The sequence below is a fragment of the Macrobrachium nipponense genome, chromosome 13 (genome assembly GCF_015104395.2).
Source record: "Macrobrachium nipponense isolate FS-2020 chromosome 13, ASM1510439v2, whole genome shotgun sequence".
NCBI classification, from domain to species: Eukaryota; Metazoa; Arthropoda; class Malacostraca; order Decapoda; family Palaemonidae; genus Macrobrachium; species Macrobrachium nipponense.
The window spans coordinates 86,421,173-86,441,431 of NC_087206.1; the positions used below are offsets into that span (position 1 = coordinate 86,421,173).

Here is a 20,259-nt window from a genome sequence, read left to right on the forward strand (position 1 = left end):
AAAACTCTACGCACGCACGCACACACATATACGTATATATATATATATATATATATTTTATATATATATATATATATAGATATATAATATATATATATTATTATATATATATATATATATAATATGAATAACTTGATCACGAAGTATATAAAACGTGATGCTATGTATAAATAAAGGTTTTTTTGCCACGAAGGAAAAAAAGTGAAAAAGCGAGATAGCCCCGAACAGGACCGAAAGTACTTATCTCGCTTTTTCACTTTTGTTCCTTCGTGGCAAAAAAACCTTTATTTGTATATATATATATATATATATATATATATATATATATATATATGTGTGTGTGTGTGTGTGTGTGTGTGTGTGTGTGTATGTATGTATATATATATATATATATATATATATATATATATATATATATATATATATATATATATATATATATATATATTTGCATACCTGAGTGTACATAAATATATGTGCACTAATGACTGTACTGGTAAAGTTTAAAGCTTTAGTAATGTATACTTAGTAAATGTATACTTCCACAATGAAAACGCAATGGAACTGAAACGGGTTCATTCTTCGCAATCTTGCGGTATTCAAGAACAACGCCTTCTTGAAAACCTCAATTGTGTGTTTATTTTCCCAGTCCCTCGATGGCTTCAATAAAATACTGTTAAATGTCACCTGGTTTCAAAAATTGAGTGTTTCTCGATATAACCGCACTCAGCTATATCTTATCAACAAAATAAATTGGGGTCTGAACAGCGAAAGCATGTAACTGCTTTTCATTACCTCTGCCACGTTCCTTTATCTATAAAAATAGTGAGTGACGAGCCATCATTTTATTTATAATTATATATTTCTTGTAATCATTAGAATGAGTTCAAAGAATACTGTAAACTATAAACCGTACTGTCTGGATTAGCCTCAAAAGTTCTTTTATATGGGTAAGACAAAAAAATGTCCAATTGGAAAAATACATAAAATCTCAAGCTGTAAATAACTATCTGGTGAGGAGTCATGTCACGTAATGGCTGTTACATTGCGTATGCATGGCTTTTCAGCTGTGTTGCTTGCAGTTCCTGGATAATCCTCGCTAAGTTTTGCGTATAACTTTCTACTTCAGCCCACCTCAATAAAAGAAATAAAAATGTTTACTGGTGGAGAAATGTTGAACTACGCGCACAAATGATAATGCAACACTTGTAAGACATTCACGTGACTCCACAAAGCGTCACATGACTCTGTGTTTTATCAACTAATTTAGATGACGGCCAGTGGCAACGTTCAATCCGCGATAAAAGTACGAACGTCCACAACGATACTTAAAAAGAAAAAAAAAAAGATGGAAAAAACTTAGTGATGGCTCTCAAAATCTAGACACGAACGTCTTTGCAACATGTAACACAGATATTACAGGAAACATGTCCTGTCACGATAAAGTCGAATAACTTGTCTTCCAGATCGGCTCCTGGGCTGAAAGGTATCTACATTGTTGATAAAATAAAGGCTAGCAAGAAAAGGCGTCAAACTTCAATGCCAGCAGATAATTGAATGATGGACGCGAGATATACTCCGTAGTGTTATCATGTAACTGGTAATCACTACTTAAGATGAACTTTTGTCTTATCGTCGTCATTTAGGACCTGCTGTTTTTGTTGTTGATGTTGAACCATACTCGATATGTCAGTGAAGGGGCAGCAGAGGTGACGGGAGCGAACGCCCGGACGAAAAGTCCGTCAGCTGTTGATGTTTGGGTCCGACGAAGGAGGAAGTCTTGATTACCTTTGTTCGTTGTTCTCAGTGGTGTCAATTGTGTACCGAACAATTTTCCCAGTGCATTGCGGAATGTGTACCACCAGCTGATGAATCTATTTATGAAAGAGACATTGTGAATTTCGTAAAATGAACGCCGCAAATCACGCCCTGTGTAACAGGAGTCGCAGTTCCAGGGACGAGAGTGTCGGGGAGGACGAGCCCAGTAATGCCGCCGTCGCCCAGTCAGAACCCCTGACCGTGTCCGTTCGGGGTTCTGGGGCGCAAGATGGTGAGGAGAGGATCATCAGTCAGTTCAATAAACAGTCTCGGAAAACTTCCGCAAGCTTGAGACCAGACAGTGGCCTAGGGCCTGATGGGGGGTCTCGCGTACGTAAGGCCAGGGCACGGTCCGGATCCTGGTCTGGGGTTAACGAAAGTGATGAGGGTGTGTTTGTGTATAGGCTTCCAGGCTAAGCCTCTATTTTATATCCTGAAGGCTGGTTTCTCCCTCTGTTATAGCTAGCCTAGGGCTTGCATGTGAGCTTTACTGTTTGAAGTCATTTGCCAAGGAAGGCTTGGGTTAGGTTAGGTTAGGCTAGTTTGCCCTCGGTAGGTGAGGTAGCCAATAGACTGAAACATAGGGTAAAAAACCGCATGGTACAGGGGTGGACCATGTACAATCAATGTGTACAACCCCAAGAAAAGTACATTATAACGCGTCCTGACACCGGTGTAGAGGTCTTTAGCTCCTTTTCTCACCAACAAGAAGTCGCGTCTGATGCCCATCTCCGATGTCAGGACGCGTTATAATGTACTTTTTTTGGGGTTGTACACATTGATCGTACATGGTCCACCCCTGTACCATGCGGTTTTTTACCCTATTTGATTAGGTGGTAGAGGTAATAAGGAGATGGCCGCATGACAATGTAATTTTCTACCGGAGAATGGAGAAAAAGTGTGTAGCCAGCTATAGGGTAAAACACCGCTGTGCGGACTGATGGACACTGTACCATTGTGCGGTCACTTTCCCAAAAAATAACTTTAGGACTTCCAGTTACATAGATAAGCAAATATTGCTCAAATGAGCGCTGGGAAGGACGTGTCCGCCTGTGTGTGCCCGGATTGTGCACGTGACAGTGTCACGCCATATTGGATTTAATAGCTGCCTTGAACACGTATTTTACGAAGACTTAACGTGCTTATTTTACTTCGTATGACGGTGTCATAGGCTGTATCATTTTGTTGATGAACTTCAATCTTTTGAATGGTATGCTTAAATATTGAATTATATTGTTGTTTTACCAATTAAATATCAAGTGGAAAAGTGGCTCATTTGTGGGTGCAAATGCCTGCTCAGTGGTGTTTTACCCTATATTTTGATAGTACAGGTGAGATGATTTGAAAGATATGCTGAGATAATGAGATATTTACTTATGTTTATATTTTTACTACAACCCCATGAGGATGGTGCTAAACACGGCATCCCACAGAGCTTTCTCCATGTTTCATACCAGCCCTTGAGGGATGAATGTAAAAACACAGGGTAAAACACTGCTGTGCAACCATTTATCCGAAAAAAAGACCACTTTTTCACTAGATGTTTATTTGGTAAAACAACAATGCATTTCAATATTTAAGCATACCATTCAAAAGATCAAAGTTTCGTCAATATATGAGATATGTGAAACTGCCTAAGAAGTGAAAATAAGCATGTGAAGTCTTCGTAAAATATGTGTTCAAGGCAGTTTTTAAATCCAATGTGGTGTGGCATGGTTGTGAGTGCAATTCCGTTCTACAATCGCAGCCACATCCTGTCCAGCGCTCATTTGAACAATATTTGTTTATATATGTAACGTTAATTGATATTACTCATGATTGTAGTTGTAATCAGCACAATAAAACAACATTTTGTTGCCTATACTAGTGAAAGTACGAGACATCTTATTCCCGGGGGTCATGGTTTGAACTGAAGTGCATTTTTATCTTGTAATCAGTGGTTTTTTCCTTACTCCCATCACAACTGAAACTCCACAGTGCTTATTTGATTGTAATTATACACATTTGGTTCTTAATTCACTCCAAATTCCACTTTAAATACGTGAGAGTTTGTTTACAGCAAAGCCATGGTGGGAATAATGTTTCAACCTTGTTGTACATCTGGCAGCCAGAATCCATGAGTCAAGCAGACGATGGTTTAGTGAATTGTTTATGAGAAAGAATATGTTCTGTTTTGCTAGCACTTTTCATTTAATCTTCGGGCATATATTGTTCAATAATGCTACACTTGGCAACTCTTTAAAGGGGGCGGAGCTTTAAAATCATAGTATTGCAATACACCCCCTGAATACCTGAACTAGCCCTGGTCACTTACCAGCCCGAACCATCATTTATTAAAAATTTACCAAATCTTTGGTTAAAATAAACGATCAGTGTTGCCAATCTCCTGGCAAACACCCTCGTTACCTAGTTACCAGCCCATCGCTAGTAGCCCTGCCTCACGGGCCGGTCACACCTGCCCTCTCACGTCAATCACTTATCGTTCGCGGTGGAGTACAGATGTATCACAGCGAACTCCTTTTTGGTCTTGCCCGGCCTTCATTTGCACCTTTGATTTGATTGATTTTGGTGACGAATTACGCATCCCTTTGGATTACGGTTGGATTGCTCTTAATACCTTGTCATTAGACATTGATTCTGCAAAGGAAGAAACAACACAGGCTACGACAACGACTACTGCATCCTCGGCCACGACATCACAGAAAACGACGAGCGGAAGTTCAACAACGTATCGTCTTTGCCAACAATGCAAGAAAAGGATGAGTACCCTATGACACGATAGTCATTCCTTATGCGTAAATTGTAAAGACAGATGTTTGGAATGTCAGGAGTGGTCTTTGGCCAACAGATGTTAGGGTATATCACAAAACATAGGAGGAAAAAAAAGGTCCCTCGATTAAGAAAGTAAGTAAGTGTAGGCAGGAAGAGACTAACGTAGATCAGATAAAGACTTAGAGACAGTGCTCTTTAAGAGACTTGAGAGTAGGCTGACATCGAGTATGACATCTCTGTTACCGATTTTATGTAAAGATTATGTGAGGATAGATCGAGCAATAGGGATACTGAAATTACTAATCGTTCTTTTCCAGCTCCCCTGCCTGTTCCAGAATCAGCCCTAACCGGTGCTGGGGGTTATGGGGATCCGCAAGCCCACAGGGCAGGATCCGCCGTCCCCCCTGGCGCGGAGCAAGGCAGTGTTGGCAGCAGATTCCCCTTCCCTCGATGTGTAAGTTCTCAGGATGATAAAAACTTAGGTCAGATATAGACGAGTAGGGATAATAGGCTACATAGTGTTTAGTTTAGGAAGAGAAGTGCAGGCTTCTTCGGGTCGGTTTCTATTAAAAGTAGTAGTTTTTAGAGGCACAGTGTCCTTAGAGCATCTTTAGGCTTTTTCCTGCTTCGAGTTCCTTGCATCAGAAGCTTTTAGGCCATGGTTGGTCTTTCAGATATGCTCCCTTCGTCCTTTAAGGTTTCCTTTCCTCATACGTATACGATACGATAATTGTTAATATCAACTAATTCTCCGTTCAATGCATAATGACTTACGATATTCAGTATGGAGAGAAATCGAATAAAATTAACTACGGTTAGCCTAGTGTTCACGATGATATATTGTATGCATATTCAGTAGCCTAGCCTAACCGAAAGTATTCGCTGTACAACATATCGGTAGTTATTTTTATATTGGCTAACGCTGTAGGCTCAAGGCATTCTTGACTTCGGATAATTCAGTACAGGTGTAATTGAAAACGAACGAGAATCCGATCTGAGGATAATTAATATGAATGTAATCGAACAGAATGAAGATCGGATTCTGTCCGACTAAAGCATTATAATTGTATTATGTGTATCATCATATTAGCGTAGTATAAACACTAACTCGGCAGTCATTCACGCTGGAATCAGCGGATGACGAATACGGGTTTGCGTCGCCGTATCCATCTCATTCTCTCCTGATTGCCTAAAATGACTAACGTAACAACACTCTCACTTATGCCAAGTTTGTACAAACGTCTTGAAGGAGACGTGTGTTCAACTATGTTGACATTTAACATAGTCAATGAGGTTTCTATCTTGGGGCATATAATCAGATGTCAGATATAAGGAATTTGTATGTATGACGTCTTCATACGTTTAACAGACTATTGCCGTCAGTATTTACATTGCGCTTATGTCAATTACAGTTACAAATTATTACCAGTCGTATTATCAAATTACAATGACAACTGAAATTAATATTAGGCCTAATAAAGTTAATTTAATTACCTTTAAATATTATTTGTTCCGACACGGCATACAAACCTTCGGTCCTTTTACAATAGGAAGGTACTAGCGGCAGCTGGATAGGTCGTAAGCTTTCGAACAAGGGGTTCGGTAGTTAACTGCTTGTCCGACAGGCGCGCGCGCGCGACTGGGAGGTAAACAAATCACTTTTGCTTTCGGCCTCACAGCGAGTAGACGTGTGTGTTCGACGCTCTCTGCCCGCTTCTCGTCGTTTGCTTTCCTTGAGTATATGGTTGTGTTTGTGTATGAAAGAATCATTGTAAGTACAATCATTTTTCATTTAATTGTGATTTATTGGTCAATCATGGAATCTCCTCGCCTCGCTACCCCACGGAGACTATGCCCGGGTACCGAAGGGCGTAAATGCGGAAAGTTCCGCTCATTCCCGGAAATTGACCCACATATTTTGTGCGCATCGGGGTCTGTCGGGGGCGCGAATGCACCCGAGCCGAGCCCTGTGAAGTGTGTAATAATTGGTCGGAGGCGCAGTGGACTTTGTATGAGGGCAGGAAGAAGCGAAGGCCTGCAAAGGAGTCGTCGGAAAGCTCTCCCGCGACTCCTTTGGTTACGGACACTTCGTCTTCTTTCCTGCCGCCCGCTCAGCTTCCACGTTTGGCGCCTTCCCTTCGGGGGGTGGGGGGGGTTTCTGGGTCCTTCTCCTCACCTGACTTGTCGAGAGTGGAGGAGGGCGCTAGATACCCTGACGTCGAGTTGTACTCTGGGTCCTCTATCCGTTCGTCTTCGCGCGAGCGGGTAGAGGATCCTGCTAATCACCCGACTTTTGCTTCCTCAGGTGCGGTTGCCGCGAAGGACGACCTCGGACAGGTGTGGGCATCGTTGGGGCTGCAGGGCGTGCCGAGTGTCCAGGGGCTGCTCTATCATCTCGCTGGCTCCGTGGCGGTCACCCATGCGACGGTTACGACCACCACCACGACCCTTACAACACCTGGCTACGCTTTTCAACCTCCTCACCTGGTGTACACCCCGCACGCGGTCTCTGTAACACCTACTACATCGGTGCAGGGGCCAGTCGCCGTACCACGGGGGAGTGTGATGCCGCCACCTGGGTTTGCCGTGCTGCCGCGACCGGACTTCGTGTGCCCGAAGAGCTCGCCCCTGGACCTCCCACCAGTACCAAGGATGTCTGTTCCGCTGGTCCGTCCAACTGGACAGCCTGCACAGCCTGCCGTACCTGCCCAGCCGCCGTTCACGGACGTGACGTTGATGACCACTGCTGCCGTTACTGTACCTGCTCCTGCCGTCTCTACTGCTGTTCCTGTGATGCCTGCACCTGCTGACGTTGTTCCTGTTCCTGGCCCCGCTGCTCCCGATGCTGATCTGTTCGGACAGGTGCGTCCGGGCCCTGTTGCTTTGGCAACAGCAGCCCCGGCTCCGCTCTGGATGACAGATCTGACGTCGGTCCTGAGGAGGTTGACGAAGAAGAAGAAGAGGAGGAAGGTGTCGTCGTCGTCTTCATCGTCTTCTTCGTCGTCGTCGTCGTCTGCCGCCTCTTCCCCTTCTTCTTCTAAGGCTCCCCCGCCGAAGAAGAAGAAGGTCGTCTCCCCCCCCCTAAGAAGTCTCCTTCGGGAACTTCTAAGGGCCCGTCTCGCTCTGGTGAGACGGGGGGTTCTTCCGCTGGTCACCCTGCTCCTTCGGGGGCAGGACCCGTCTCTTCTTCCGCGAGGAAGAAGACTACGGGGACCAGAGGAGTGCCGGCTAACACCGGCACTTCCTCACCTGCTGGTAGTGGTTCGGCCACGGCAGCAGGATCCGTCTCGGCCTCTCGTTCGCGAGAGGTACCGAGTGTACGGTCGCCTAACAGCGACCGTGCAGCCAGGAACCAGACCTCTGAGTCCGCTCAGCGTCAGGTTCACGGCACGGAGCGGAAGACTGGTGACAGCCGCTCACGCGACTCTCACCAGACCAGCTCTCGCTCTCGTGGCGAGCAGCTGGCTACCCGGGCGGGACGTGACTGGTCCATGACCGGCACCCCACGGGCTGAGGCTGGGAAGAGGTCCCCCCCGTTCGCACCCGGCACCAGCCACGGCTGGTACCAGCGAACTGACCAGCGCCGTGAGGAGGCAACAACACCGCCGGTCTCACCGTGACAGTGGAGCTCGCCGGTCGCCTGACCGTCACTCGCACAGAGAGCGATCGGGTACGGCGACCGGCACCAGCTCTTCTGACACACGAGACCGGGGCCGCTGTTCTCGGTCCAGCCGTTCTCCACAGCGAGACGGCTCGACTAGGTCTGCAGCTCGATCGCCACCGCGGGTTGACGATCGCCTGCAGTCCTTCCAAGCCCGCTGGTTCTGCCAGCGAGCGAGAGGGAAGCGTCAGGTCTGCCTCTCCCACACCTTCAACCTCCTCGGGTTACACCGGGAGGGGCGAGGTATTGAGGAGTGATCGTGAGGGGTGCGCCCTCAGGATCCCACCGACGTTCGTTCGTACGTACCAGGCACGGTTCTCGGACCAGCAGGTCGTACGCACAAGTGGTTGGAGGAGACCGAGAGGGGTCTGTCGCTGTTCCTCCCCTTGAGGGAGGAGGGTCTCGGGAGATGCTCCTGTTTGAGGGACTGGATGGTCCGACTCCGCAGGACGCAGTCACTCCTGAGATCCAGAGGAACTTTGCCGAGGTTATTGCGCTGATTCGTCAGCACAACGACCTCGGGGAAGGATCGCCGCTCCCACCATCCGAGCCCACGTCCCGGCTCGAGTCGTTCTGGGGCCCGAAGAGGGAACCCAGACCGACGGTGGGTTTGCCGCGTTCCGAGCTTGCTGACTCAGTGCTGGACCAGGTTGAATCGCTTGTTTCCGGACAAGACGGTTCGCTCAAGGCTAGCAGGTCGAGCAAGCTGCTTCCACCTCCTCTGCTGCGACAGCGGCAGTTTTACGTGCCATCTGAAGACCCGATTGCCCCGCCCAAAACAAAGGTGAACCCGGAGTTTAGGCCAGGCTGACTCCGGGTGTGTCTCTGCAGCAGCTCCTGTCCGAGAACCTATGGTTCTCGCAGCAAGAGGCACTCGGCCTGGAATCTACCGCCATGGCAGCTTTCCAGGCCGTCTCCTGGCTAGATCTGTGGTCCCTCACAGTATCTAAGTCGCAGCCAACTCCGGGGGAATTTCTCCTGAAGATGACTCGGCCTTTAGGAGACTTTGCCAGTCTGGAGGAAGAGCCATCTCCTTCCTTGCCCACCAGACGGTGAACCTGTAGGCCAACCTGGTTCTCCGACGAAGGGACGCCGTCCTTACTCGGGTTTCCAGGGCGGCCGGGCGTGAAGCGGCGTTGGGACTTCGCAACGGACCTTTACGGAGTTCCACGTCTCTCTTTCCAGGAGAGATGGTGGACGCTGCGGTGGACAGACGGCGCACTGACGACAGTGACCGTCTGGTACACCAGGCAGTCTCGAAGGCTTCTGGGCAGCCTCGGAACCTGCGGCCAAGTCTAAGAGCTCGGCTAGCGCTTCCTCGTGGCCAAGGACGGTAGCTGCGTCGAAGCCCCGGGGAAAGACTCTGTCTTCTTCGACTTCTAACAAGGGGAGCCGTAACCAGCCCTCCTCCCAGCCCTCCTCCTCCCGTGGAGGCTCTGGGAAGAAGTCGAAGAAAGGGGGGAAACGCTAGGGACGGCGTTCCCCCTCACCTGCTGCCGGAAGTGGGGGGTGCCTGGCCAGCCATTGGGCAACTTGGCAGCGCTACGGCACCGAGACCTGGATTGTAGATGTCCTTCGGGACGGATATCTATTACCCTTCGAATCTCGGCCACCCCTCACCTCCAACCCGGTCCAACAGCAGTCGTACGTTCCAGGGTCATCGAAGGACGTAGCACTGAGACAGGAGATCAAGACCATGCTGAGCAAGAGAGCTGTAGAAATCGTCACGGATCAGTCACCGGGCTTTTACAGCCGACTCTTCCTGGTGGAAAAGTCTACGGGAGGCTGGCGCCCGGTGATAGATCTCTCTCCCCTGAACCGGGTTGTTCGCCAGACCCGGTTCACGATGGAGACGGCACGCTCAGTGCTCGACTCCATCAGGGAGAACGATTTCATGCTTTCGGTGGACTTGAAGGATGCGTATTTCCAAATACCCATTCATCAGTCCTCCAGAAAGTACCTCCGCTTCATCCTCGACGGGACGGTGTACCAATTCGGGCACTTTGCTTCAGGTCTCTAAACCGCCCCACAGGTGTTCACGCGAGTGTTCACTCTGGTGTCTGCTTGAGCCCATTCGCACGGGATACGTCTGATGAGGTATCTCGACGATTGGTTAGTCCTGGCGAGCTCCCGCTCGTAGTTGCTACAGGACAGGATCGATCTGCTCGAGTTCTGTCGCGATCTGGGGATCGTTGTGAACTTCGAAAAGTCCGATCTCGAGCCCAAGCAGAGGATGAAGTACCTGGGTATGCTGATCGACACGGTAGCAGGGCGAGTCTTCCCCGCAGACTCGCGGATCGGCAGATTCAGGGAGGCAGCCAACCAGTTCCTGTCTCGACAGGAGCAGGTAGCTCAGCGGTGGCAAGTCGTGATCGGACACCTGTCGTCACTCGAGAAGTTAGTCCCTCACGGGCGTCTTCACCTGCGGTCTCTTCAGTGGAGGCTAAAGGAGAGTTGGTCGCAGGCGACGGATCCCCCAAGGCTTTCCATTGTCACTGACACGAGGAAATGAGCAGGATCTAGCCTGGTGGCTGGACGACAGGAACCTTAAGAGAGTGCCTCTGCGCACTCCCCCCCCGACATGCAGCTGTTCTCAGACGCATCGACCGAGGGATGGGGCGCACACCTGGAGGAGTTGCTGACTTCAGGAGTGTGGGACGAGAACGACAAGCACCTTCACATCAATGTACTGGAACTCAAGGCAGCGTTCCTCGCTCTCCAAGAGTTCCAGGACCGCTTGGTGAGACACTCAGTGGTGTTGATGTGCGACAACACCACGGTAGTGGCCTACGTCAACAAACAGGGGGGCCTAGTGTCTCTCCCGTTGTACCAGTTGACTCGGCAGGTGCACGAGTGGGCCGAGGCACACTCAATAGAGCTGTCGGCACGCTACATTCCAGGAAGAGGAATGTAGTAGCAGACACGCTCAGCCGTCGGGATCAGGTGATAGGGACCGAATGGTCTCTACACCAGGACGTGGTGGAAAGGCCTCTTCGACCTATGGGGGCAACCAGTCGTGGATCTGTTCGCCAACCGGCACAACAGGAAGCTCCAGGTGTTCTTCTCGGCCGTGCCGGACCCATGGGCAGCTGCAGAGGACGCTCTTCAACACCCGTGGGACAACCTCTTCGCCTATGCCTTTCCCCCCGTTCAGCCTGATTAGCGCAAGGTGATCAGTCGAGCACTGGTCACCCCAAATCTCAGGATGATCCTGGTGGCTCCCAAATGGCCACAGGCCATTTGGTATCCGGACCTGCTGGCTCTTCTCGCAGGAGAACCGAGAGAGATTCCCCCTTGGCACAACCTTCTCAAGCCAGCCACACGTCGAGCGGTACCCACCGAGCAGTCCAGTCCCTACGTCTTCACGGCTGGCTGTTATCCACCATCTCTTGCGAACGAGAGGCTTTTCTCGTAGCGCAGCAACAGAGATGGCTGGAAACGTCCGTCAGTCCTCTGCAGCTGTGTACCAGGGGAAGTCGGCCGTCTTCTGTGGTTGGTGTCGTAGACGGGGTCTATCTCCTCTCAGAGCCACTCTTCAGCAGGTAGCGGATTTCCTCGTTTTTCTTCGCCGAGAGAAGCTCCTCTCAGTCCCCACAGTCAAAGGATACAGAGCCGCCTTGGCGCTCGTCCTGAAACCTGAGGGGATTGGACATCTCGAACTCGTTCGAGATCTCCTTGCTCATGAGGAGCTTCGAAAGGTCTTGCCCACCCAGGGAACTCAGGCTCCCTGCGTGGGATGTGACTCTCGTCCTTAGGAGTTTGACTCGAACGCCGTTCGAGCCACTCCGAGAGTCGTCAGACAGGGATCTGACCCTCAAGACCCTCTTCTTGCTGGCCCTGGCCATCGGCGAAGAGAGTACGGGAACCTTCATGGTCTTTCCCATGATGTACGACACTCCAGGGGATGGGGATCTGTGACGCTCGATTTCGTCCCGAACTTCGTTGAGAAGACTCAGAAACCGTCGATCCCTGACGACAGGTTCGAGGTCGTTTATTTCACGATTTCCTCCCTAATGGACTTCACCGATAATGATGCGGATGAGATGCTGCTTTGTCCTGGAGGGAGGGCGCTACGACGCTATCTGAAGAGAACTCGACACCTCAGGCCTGAGTGTCGACGCCTCTTCGTTAGCACCGGGGTAACCAAGAAAGGAGTTTCCAAGAACACTCTTTCATTCCGGCTGCGTGAGGTCATCAGGAGGGCGTATGAGGCTGATGGTAGTGACGACATCCGTACGTCCCGTCCGAGAGCTCACGAAGTCAGAAGTATTGGCCCCTCGTTGGCGTTTTTCGTAAGAACTTCTCCGTGGCGCAGGTACTGAAGGCAGGGGTCTGGTCTAGCCAGACTAACTTTACGTCCTTCTACCTTCGGGATATTGCCCACAGGTCCTTGGATACCTTTCTTGGGACCCGTGGTGGCTGCTCAACAAGTTGTGTAGCAAACCCAGACCCTCGCAGGCTGAAACAGCATCGAGTCCTGGTGTGACTGTGGGGATGGATGGGTGGAATGAGTGAGTGACTGGCTCCCGTCTTCCCGTCTTTTCCTCCTCCTCTACCTATGGGCAGAGGGCCACGGTCGTCATACGCTGGATGAGGACGAGATGCAGGTGAGCTATATGACAGAGCCCCATCCTATCCCTTTCACTAGGATGGGAGCAGAATATCCACCACTTCCTCCTACAAGGGGGGGAAGTGGATGCCTACAGGAGTCAAATCCATGACTTTATATTTTGCTCCTGTACAGGAACAAGTTCTTACATTGCTGGTACGAAGAGATACGCTTGCCTCTCTCTTAGTACTCGGTCCGGTCCCCAGAGGTCTGACCATTGATCCTGCGGTGCACACCCCGATCAATCGGACAGAGGCTTGGATCCCTCCCTCGCTCTTACGACCAGGGAGGCTTCCAAGGTTGGGCGAACACCAGTCTGTTCACAAAAGACTCAGATTCCACCCACCAAGAAGTGAGTCTTCCTATTGTAAAAGGACCGAAGGTTTGTATGCCGTGTCGGAACAAATGACAATTTGTCCAAAATTGCATTTTTCCTACTATACAAACCTGAGGTCCTTTTACACATAGCCACCCCCCTCATGCCACCCCTCACTCTGCAGTTTTTGCTTGGGCCAAAAGCAAAAGTGATTTGTTTACCTCCCATCCCAGTCGCAGCAGCGCGCGACCTGTCGGACAAGCAGTTAACCTACCGAACCCCTTGTTCGAAAGCTTACGACCTATGCCAGCTGCCGCTAGTACCTTCCTATTGTAAAAGGACCTCAGGTTTGTATAGTTAGGAAAAATGCAATTTTGGACAAATTGTCATTTTATTACTTTTCAATTAAATTACAATTACACTAGCTTGTCGTCAAACAGCTCTATTGTAAGGAGGTGTGGTTTAGACAGACAAGGATGCCGGCTAGTCTATTTTTTTTTTCTCCTTGGCTCCAGATCCAGATTCAACCATATCACTTGGTCTCGGCTAATGTTTTTTGTCCTTAGTTAGCATATTAATGAATATCTGGATACTTAACTTATGGAACGAAGTCATACTGTTTTATTAGTCTTACGATGTAATTTAAGACCAAAATTTGACTGATACGTCTCATTGGAAGCTAGTTTTTCCCTCGGGTTAGATGGCGTTAAATTTAGGATTCCGTTCGTTTTTCACTCGTTTTCATAGGTATTACGAACCTTACACTTTATATACGTTATTAATCCTCTGTCTGCGTGAAAACAACAGTAATGAGCTCTTTCATGCTATTAGTTTCTTTTACCACGGCTGCGTTGGAATTCATACAAAAGCTCGGGACTTCTGTCCAGGTTGCTGATGCACGTAATTTTGCCTTATTAGCTTCAGCTGCATTTATAACATGAATACAGTAATTACCGTCGCACGCGGATGATTACATTAATGGATGTTGTTATCGGATTCGATTACTGTCACACGCTGATCAATACAATAAAGTGATGATGTTATAGGAGTCGATCGCATTAGCAACAAGTTCTCGTTCGGTTGTTCATAGCTGTACGGAGTTATACGAGTATATTATCGTTAAGATAATACCCTTTTAACTTAGAGGGTGCAATTTGCGAGGTGGAGATGTTAGACGATCAAGTTTAATTTCTCTCTCATCTCCTCTCTCTCTACTCTCTCTCTCTCTCTCTCATCTCTCTCTCACTCTCTCTCTCTCTCTCTCTCTCTCTCTTACTTTTCTGATTTCATATTCTCTCATCCTATTTTCCACGCTCTCCTAACACTGGACTCATTGTGCAACAGAGGTTTTTCTTCCTTTCACACCTTTTCAAACTTTGTCAATTTCCCCTTCAGCGCTGACTGCTGACCTCATAGTCCCAATACTCGCCTTTGGCCTAAATTCTATTTTTAAACCCAACAATCTTGCTGTCTGAGTTAGTATTAGAGTAGGGAGCGACTATTAGGAATATGTATAAGGTATTCATGATATGAATATATCACAAGAGGATTTTAAGTATTAGGACAGATAGGAAAGAACATGTCTAGGTCTATCTGAGGGTATTCTTTCAAGTGCCAACCAGGCAGAGTACAGACAGGCAGGTACAACACTACAAGAGAGGACATCACTACGATCGACGACACCGTCGCAGACGCACCGATGGACATGGTTGTCTCCTCCGTACATGAGAGGCCTAAGGCCACATGGGAGGTCTTCAGTTTCCCTCCATAACATGAGAGGCCGAGAGCCACATGGGAGGTCTTCAGATTCCCTCCATACATGAGAGGCCGAGAGCCACATGGGAGGTCTTCAGTTTTTTCCTCTACTCAGGTGAGCACATAGCCAGCTGAGAGGAAACAGGTTTGTATCCCTCCGCACTCAATGAGTTTTGACCTTAGGTAGAGGTGCAGGGAGTTTTTCCCTCCACATATGGGAGGCCTAGAAGGCCACACATGGGAGATTAGCTTGGACGAGTGACAAATGAACTTGAGACTGACTCGCGTACTCAATTATATTGACTGACAACTGGTACACTGGAGGGCCGGGCAGATTTGATTCCCCACCTCCAAATTAATGTTGTTAATCGGGCTAGTTCAGGTGTTCAGGGGGTGTATTGCAATATGAAGTTTTTATTGTAAAACTAATATTATAATACCTACCTGAACACCTGAATGATTCCCCACCCTCCTCCCCTCTCATACAGAGTTATTGAGTTATGATTGACGGGAGAGGGCAGGTGTGACCGGCCCGTGAGGCAGGGCTACTAGCGGTGGGCTGGTAACTAGGTAACGAGGGTGTTTGCCAGGAGATTGGCAACACTGATCGTTTATTTTAACCAAAGATTTGGTAAATTTTTAATAAATGATGGTTCGGGCTGGTAAGTGACCAGGGCTAGTTCAGGTGTTCAGGTAGGTATTACAATATTAGTTTTACAATAAAAACTTCATGTTTGTTGCTTTCTAGATTTCCATCAACTTTACACCATAAAGGTTCTGTTGAGGTCTTATAATCATTTACTCCTTGAATGTAGAAACGGCTCTATATTATTCGTTAATGTTGGTTTGGTAATGTCAGTTCAGGGTAGAATATGGATCATCCTATTTTAAAACCTACTGTGAAACCTTATTTATAAGTAGTAATGTTTGACACTAAACTGACGTAAAATTAATACGTAATTAAAGACGGATCTTAAACAATGAGAGAAAGTGTTTTTAAAATTTGGGCAGTAATTGTGGAAAACGTGAGGAACAATACAGTAAAGAATGAAATATTATGACGATAAAGAGAGCGCGCAACCATAGGCCTGTTGATAGAGATCCTTAATTCATTATATGTACTTTGAGAGATGAAGTGATAATATTTTTTCAAATGTTTCAAAAGTGGAGAGAGAGAGAGAGAGAGAGAGAGAGAGAGAGAGAGCATAGGCCTTTCTGTAGCGATACTTAATTCATTATACTTACTTTGAGAGATTGCGTGATAAATTTTTTTCAAATGTGTTTTAAAAGTGGAGAGAGAGAGAGAGAGAGAGAGAGAGAGAGAGAGAGAGAGAGAGAGAGAGAGAGAGAGAGAGGAGCAAATCTGCTCATGTGAAAGCTTAGGTCTATTTATAACTACTTAATTTCATTATATTTTCTTTGGGAGATTGAGTGGCAATATAATATATATATATATATTTAAAGTATGTTTTAGAAGTGGAGAGAGAGAGAGAGAGAGAAAATTATAGTACTAGTGACAGACTTGTGACGGGGAAAGGCAGAAGAAAATATAATGAATTAAATATCTCTATCGATAGGCCTATGCTTGCGCGATATGATTGACTGTCAAGATTGTGCTGCACTATGCTAAAATTTGAAGGATCATAATATTCAAGCTAAATGTGTAAGAAATTCATACCCTAATCTTGATTACATTCGACAGTTGCCGTAGCATTCAAAGATTGTAAAAAGATGTGGAAAATTTTAGACACAGGGTGCTGTCATTCTTGCTCTCTTGATATATTCTTTACTTTTGAAAATCGGGTTACATCCACAAATCATTCATGAAAAAAGCTGTGTTAAGTAAAAATATTTATTACCACAAATAACTCGATATGTATTGCACAGGCAATTAAAGTTTTATATCGTGGGAGATCTTTCAGCCTTGCGGCAAAGAAATGCAGTCGTGTAGGTCTGTAGGCTACTACGAACTGCTTTGTAATGGGAGCATATAGCCAGAAAATCTTTGAGCTGACATGTTACTTTAACCTTGATTAAGATTTATGTTTAAAGACAGTAGCTTTGTAAACAGCAACTAGTATTACATCCATGTCAGCGTCATAGTAATCAAAGTGTGAAATCCGTTACGTTAGCCAGTATCCAGTGACTTGTGCTTTCCCGCTCAAAGTTCTAGGGCTCTTCCTCACATCATAGAAAACGCTCTTGCGGATGCAACTAGATTTGTTCAACCTACCTTAAGTGCCCTTGACGTCAGCTAACTTTAATCGCTTTGGAATACAAACATGTTTGTAGAAACTAAAATAATTGCATTCATCACTTATGTTGATGCAATATATTCCTATTCATGAAGCAAAACGAGTACGTAAATATTGTCGTCGTGATACATAGTACTACTAAAATCAGAAATTCACATTCTATCTACCAGATCTCTATGAACGAATCCATCTGAGAAATTCCAGTTACTTCGGACATACTATATCATATATCGTGTTTTAAAGTATCTGAACGTTTTTTTTTTTTTTGCAGTTTTAACTTATATGGTATAATTTGCAGTATATTTTCATACAATCAACTTACCTGTCAGATATATACATAGCTAAGACTCCGTCGTCCCCGACAGAAATTCAAATTTCGCGCCACTCGCTACAGGTAGGTCAGGTGATCTACCGGCCTGCCCTGGGCGGCAGGACTAGGAACTATTCCCGTTTTCTATCATATTTTCTCTGTCGCCGGTGGTATCAACATTGTTGCTATTACCTCCTGACTTTGATTCTTATTTCATCCTTTGATCATCGTTTATCGGCTTTTTGGTGACGTATCTGGATCGTGTTTTTGGCATTCGCTACTGTGGACTGATTTTGGACTTGCTTTTTGGAATTTTCTCAGTATGTCTGATTCAAATGTGAGTGTGAGAATGTGTGTGAATGTAGGCTGCAGGGTGAGGATACCGAAAGCTTCGGTTGATCCTCACACTGTATGTCGTAAATGTAGGGGGTTTCAGTGTTCTGCTACTAATACTTGTCATGAATGCGAGGGATTAAATGCAGAAGAATGGAAGACTTTAACTTCTTATTTGAAGAAGTTAGAGAGGGATAGGGTTAGACGTCTGAAAGGTGTGAGTTCAAGGCCTATTGAGCCTTTTATTGATACTTATTCTAATCCTGATGATTTAGATTCTCCCTATGTGTCTAATTCACAAGGTTTACTTTCGGAATCGGCCTCGGAAATCGCCGATCTGAAAGCTACAATTCGGGACATGAAGTCCAAAATGGCGGACTTACAAGGTAAGACTAGTGAAAGTGAGCATTACAGTGAAGTGAGTTCTCCCAGTGTTGTGGAGGGGGCGTTTGATCGTCCCTGCGACGCTCCCAGGCCTAGACCTCTTCCAAGCTCCCATGCCCCGGAGGAGAAGGAAAGTCGAAAGCCTTAAGGAGGTCGTGGGGAATCCCCAACGGTCAGACGTCCCTTCAGCAAGCTCTGTTTCGTTGCAGGCTACTCAAGGGCGCTTTAGAAAAAGCGTCCTACGTGAGTGTTTCTCATCCTCTCCCTCAGACGTCAGCAGCCACACAAGCGGGAGGCGTCAGCCAGGACGCTTGGCGGACGAGAAGCGTCATCCAAGCGGGAAGCGTCATACATTTATGGAGAGAAGCCTGGGCTGTTGGCGCCTTCCAGGACTATTAAAGCGGGGAAGAGGAAGGAATATCATTCCCTTAGCCCCTCTCCTATTAGGAGTTTGTCTCCTCCAGACGAAAGACGTACTGAATTGGCAGCGGAGACTCATCTAGACCCCGAGTTAGAAGTAAACTCGGAGGAGGAGTATCAGGGAAGAGAAGGACTGTCGAACTATAAATTGTTCCGATACGTAATACAAACCCTCGGTCCTTTAACAATAGGAAGGTAACTAGCGGCAGCTGGGACGGTCGTAAGCTTCGAACAAGGGGTGAACAGTAGTTAACTGCTTGTCCGATCGTGCGCGCGCCCGCGCGCCCGAGGTGAAGAATCACTTTTGCTTTCGGCCGCGGGTGTGAAGGACGTGTTCGTCATCGCTCTCTGCCCGCTTCATCGTCGTATGCTTTGTTTATATTGTGTTTTCTACTAATGGTTTGTTTGACTTGAAAATGAAACTGTAAGTACACTGTTTTCATTTTCATTACTTAATTATGAATCAACATGTAGCTATCGCCGTAGAGACGGCGATTTCCGCTCTTTTCATGAATTGAACCCTTGAATTATGTCTCGGTGCGAGGGCGGCGCACTCGCACCGAGTCATGTATTTTGGGCGAAAGTGTGTAATTGAAAGATGTAAGTACTCTTTTTCATTATATTTTTGCCCTGTGCGTTCGTTGCCGAGAGCTTGATTGCGCTCGGCAAGAGCCTCTTATTTTGTATGAATAGAATGCAATGGAAGTGGATTCGCAATGCAGTTTTCTTTTCATTTTCATTTTTAATTGCATCAAATTTAATTTTGGATCAATTTCCGCTCTTACCCGGGAATTAATCCTTACGATTTATTGCTGTGAAAGTGAAAATAGCAAGTGCAGTATTGTTCATTTTCATATATATTTATGATAGCATCATATTATTATGGATCAAGTTTCCGCTCTTACCGGGAATTGATTTTTCCCTCCCCCTTTAAGTTCTATGAAGTGAATCGCAAGTGCAGTATTCTGTTTCATTTTCATATTACTTTTCACTGCTGTGCGGGGTAGGGGAAGCGAAGGTCTGCCAGGAAGTCGTCGGAAAGCTCCCGCGACTCCCTTGGTATCCGATTCTTCGTATTTTGTTCCTCGTATTTTGTTTTTGGGGTCTTCCTTCCGTTCGGGGTGGGGCATGTCTCCCCCCCCCGTGCTTGAGGGAACCCCTCTTACTAATCTGTCCTGTGCTACCGCAGGTGCTACATCCGTGGAGACGACCTTGGACAGGTATGGGGCCACTGCGGCTGCAGGGCGTGCCTAGCATCCACGATCTGCTGCAGCGTCTAGCGAGGTCTGGGGCGGTGACCTTGGAGTGGTCTCCACTACAACCTTCACGGCCGCTTTATGCTGCTTCCCCCCGCTGGTCTACACTCCCATGCTGTGTCGGTGACGCCGTCTGCCGCTTCTAAGGGCCGCCGGTCGCCGCCGTACGAGGAGGGTATGCCGCCGCCGCCTGTGTTTTCTTCGTGTTGCCTGCCCCAGACTTCCGCTGTTCCAGCAGCTCGCCCTGGACCGGCCGCCAGTACCACGCTGGCTGCCGATGATTCTACGAGGCGATGGCTGGGCCTGCCGTACCTGTCGCTGATGTGGTTCCCGCTACTGGCTTGGCTGTCCTTCTGTGTTTACCGCTGCC

At 47.3% G+C, this 20,259-nt stretch overlaps 1 protein-coding gene and 1 long non-coding RNA gene across 13 annotated transcripts in view; one reads left to right on the forward strand and one right to left on the reverse strand.

Moving 5' to 3' along the window:
• The window catches only part of LOC135225167 (mucolipin-3-like), a 150,484-nt gene that overhangs the window by 28,513 nt on the left and 101,712 nt on the right, over positions 1-20,259 (forward strand). The window contains exon 1 of one of the 12 annotated variants that reach the window (XM_064264417.1): positions 1,277-1,486. The exons of 3 other annotated variants lie outside the window; for them this stretch is intronic. Coding sequence is in view for 6 of the 9 variants with exons in the window: in XM_064264407.1 (XP_064120477.1) it covers positions 1,909-2,050 (142 nt within the window). In the remaining 3 variants the exon portion in view is untranslated. Of the gene's footprint in view, positions 1-1,276; positions 1,487-1,579; positions 1,601-1,656; positions 2,051-2,074; positions 2,207-20,259 lie in introns of those variants that run through there. 8 more of the 12 variants (XM_064264418.1, XM_064264407.1, XM_064264406.1 and 5 more) reach the window with 8 other exon arrangements.
• The window catches only part of LOC135225169 (uncharacterized), a 134,464-nt gene that overhangs the window by 21,187 nt on the left and 93,018 nt on the right, over positions 1-20,259 (reverse strand). The gene's annotated exons all lie outside the window — the stretch shown is intronic.